Source organism: Marmota monax, unplaced genomic scaffold, assembly GCF_021218885.2.
Source record: "Marmota monax isolate L192 unplaced genomic scaffold, Marmota_monax_Labrador192_F-V1.1 WCK01_AAM20220418_F8-fsc03180, whole genome shotgun sequence".
Classification (NCBI taxonomy): domain Eukaryota; kingdom Metazoa; phylum Chordata; class Mammalia; order Rodentia; family Sciuridae; genus Marmota; species Marmota monax.
In genome coordinates this window covers 1-3,001 of record NW_026694439.1, presented here as the reverse complement: position 1 = coordinate 3,001, position 3,001 = coordinate 1, and the positions used below count along the sequence as shown (strand labels likewise).

Sequence of the window (3,001 nt, the reverse complement as noted above, 5' to 3'; positions counted from 1 at the left end):
CATGGGCAGCTTCCCAGACTTTGAGGCCTGTGAGTTTGACTTTGAGGCAGAGTGGGAACAGTTAGAGGCGAGAAGGACACTGCTTTCTGGTTGTGAAGGCAGATCTGGCTCCCTGGCTGATGAGAGGGACCTTCAAGACTTCATGCCCTACCTCTCTGTGGAGTCTGAGGCCATCATGCAGCAGCTGATGGGCCCGGAGACCTGGGGCGCCCTCAGATACCCATCTCTGGAAAGGTCCACTGCTGAAGCGTCCACTATTTGGGCAGATGCAGACGCAGACTTCAGCGCAATAGGCACACTGGCCTCAAGCTGTGTGGAGGCTCAGCAGGTCTCTGCCGCCCCTCTGAGCCACCCGAGTCGGCCCAAGGGGAGCTGGGCCTGGAGGAAGTCCGAGAGAGGCCAGAAAAGTCGGATGGTGGGCAGCGGGGAAGCCCAGCAGCCCTCTTCCAACCCCGAGTCTTCAGATGAGCTCAGTGAGATACAGCTGATGAGGGTGAGCATCTGCTCCAAAGGAGGAGGCCAGGCCAGGTCCTGGAGACCCAGCCAGACACTCGAGTGTTCATAGCAGGGAAAATTTTTTTCCCCTATGCCCTGCCCTCTGCTGACCTCCGCTCCTCGCGGACTCCCCTCAGCCATGGACAGATAGGCCTTGGGAGAGCTGGAAGCTGGCTCCTCCAAGAAAATGCAAAGTGTGCTCTGGGGCAAGGGAGGGAGCAGGTCCAACTACCCAGGAGCAGCAGCTGCTGCTACTGCAACTACTACTGCTAAGAGTACTGCTATTGCTACTAACTACTACTGCTAGTGCTGCTGCTGCTGCTACTACTACAGCTGCAGGGAGCCTGCCCAGGGCCACTCCTAGGAAGAAAGACATCCAGGAGAAGAAATCCCTGGGGGGGGGGGTGGCTTGGAGTGACCCTGGGTGGGGCCTTCTCTCTGTGGGGGCAAAGACTTAAGGCAACTCCCCTGGAACTGGCCACCTTCCCTCCAATCTTGGGGGTTCCACTGCTTGGGAGGCCCAAGAGGTATTCCTTCTTGCCCTTGGAACCCAAACAGCCCAAGCACAGCAGCACTGGGAGGAGAACTGTGGCCAAGAAGACAGGAGAGTTGGAGCCTGTGACCAGTGAAAATAAGGACCCAAATAGAAATGCTGTCCCGCAAGCCCAGGTGAGTAGGCCTGCTTCCTCCTCCTCCTCCTCTCACGCTGCCCACAGTTCTCTGCTCTTGCTCCCTGGGCCCTTGCTCAGAGGTTGTCTTTGAGAGCCTGTTGTCATTAGGATGCCAAATAGGGGGTCTCTGTAGCCCAGGCAGACAAGAAAGCACTCAGTAGGTACCAGTCACTGTTGGCCACACTTTGTGCATTTCCTGCCTCTTTCCCAGACAGGGCTGGAATGGAAAGCAGGGCTGGCCACTGACTTGGTCAGGTGACCCTTTACAGTTTGAGCTGTAGGGTGTGTAGTCCCATCTGTCTCCTGAGTCCTCCCTCCCAGCTCCTCCCCAAGCCTGCCTTGCAGGGGGCCTGGGCTTTCTTCAAAACCTCCCCGCCATAGCCCACCCATACTCCTCCCTGGCTCAGCTCTTCCTCCAGGGCTGGGCCTTGGTAAGAGAGACAGTGCTGGTGAGATGAGCATTGGTATTCCTCCTAGATCCCCACCTCACCCCAGCCCCTGCACACTGTACACACACCCCAGACAGACAGACAGACACACACACACACACCCCCTAACCGGACTCATTGAAAATTTTCTATGTTAGCTTTCAACACACAGGCTAGGGAAACCTTGTCTGTTCATGCATTGTGGAGAATTCAGCAGTGGTGAACCGAACCCCAGAGTTCCCCAACCCCCAGGAAGCTCCCAGCCCTTGGACTCCAGCCTTGCACCATCTGGTGAGTCCTGTGGGTTTGATAACAGTGAAGAGGAAAGGGGTGGAGGAGGTAACTTCTTTCTCTGTCATTTCTGTGGACCCAGCCTTGCTCCCTCAGGAAGCTGGGTGTGGGTAGGACTGGCCTCAGGCCGCTTGGTCCCTGGGTTGGGGTTTATGTGGTGCAGGTGATTTGTGGCAGTGCCCGGAATATCAACTCCAGAAGCAGACTTTCAGAGGAACACAGCCCTTTCTTCTGTGTCCTGTTCAGCCATATGGCTCTTACCAGGGCTAGCTGTGACTGCAGCTCTGCTAGTGTCCAACCAAGAGCCACAGTGATAGCTGTTGGGGGCTGACACTGTGGAGCAGGAAAGGCAGGCTCTGAGAAAGGGGTGGAGCTGCTGGACAGAACAGGTGCAACTTGCTGCCTTCAGAGGGGGCTGCTGCCTCACTTTAGACCCAGCCAGGCCCTTTCCACTTCACACTCAGGCTGGGGAGCTGGAGTTTGTGCTCTTTTCAGGTGAGCAGGATCCACCTGTACAGACCCTGGTTCTGGAAAGGCAGCAGCAACCACCTGGAGCACAGGGCTGTCTCCGGGTAAGTCTTTCCTCTAGCTCCAAAAATGCGGGTCCCACCTAGATGGTGGGCTCTGAGTCCAGCTCAGGCTGATGTAGGTGCCCATTTGCATCCCACATTACAGGCATGGAGGCCTCCTCCTTTTCCCTGAGAATTTCCTGCCTGTGTTGCCACTGGGCAGGGGGCTGTAGGGGACATGAGGAGTGGGGGTGAGTGAGAATGTGAGGAGAGAGAAGGCCAGGATATAACTCTTCATTTCTCTTTCTCTGTCATCGGCTGGGTCAGTGTGTGCTGCTACGGAAAGAAGTAGATGATCTCAAGGAGCAACTAGGTATGATGACACCTGGGCAGAGGAACAGGGTCAGAGGCTGACATCAGTGTCTCCACGCAGGTTCCTGGGGCGGGGCTGGTCTGGTCTGGTTTGTGCTGCACTGCAGGTATAGGCAACACTGTGGGGTGGAGAAAACCAAGCCGGCCTGGCCCTGGTGCATTTGGTGCCTTGACTGCTGGGGCTGGGTACAAAGAGCAGTGCAATGTCTGACCTCCACATACTCCGCCATTGAGT

The 3,001-nt window shown here is 56.5% G+C and overlaps 1 protein-coding gene across 1 annotated transcript; it reads left to right on the top strand.

Annotated features, from left to right (window-relative positions):
- Nucleotides 1-586: 586 nt before the first annotated feature.
- On the top strand, nt 587-2,767 carry LOC124075489 (uncharacterized protein CXorf49-like; the record flags this gene model as incomplete). Its single annotated transcript, XM_046418932.1, is given in 5 exon segments — nt 587-717; nt 1,014-1,164; nt 1,753-1,885; nt 2,381-2,457; nt 2,722-2,767. Coding segments are annotated over 5 exon segments (538 nt in total), but the record flags the coding sequence as incomplete, so codon positions are not given.
- Between the last annotated feature and the right edge of the window lie 234 nt (nt 2,768-3,001).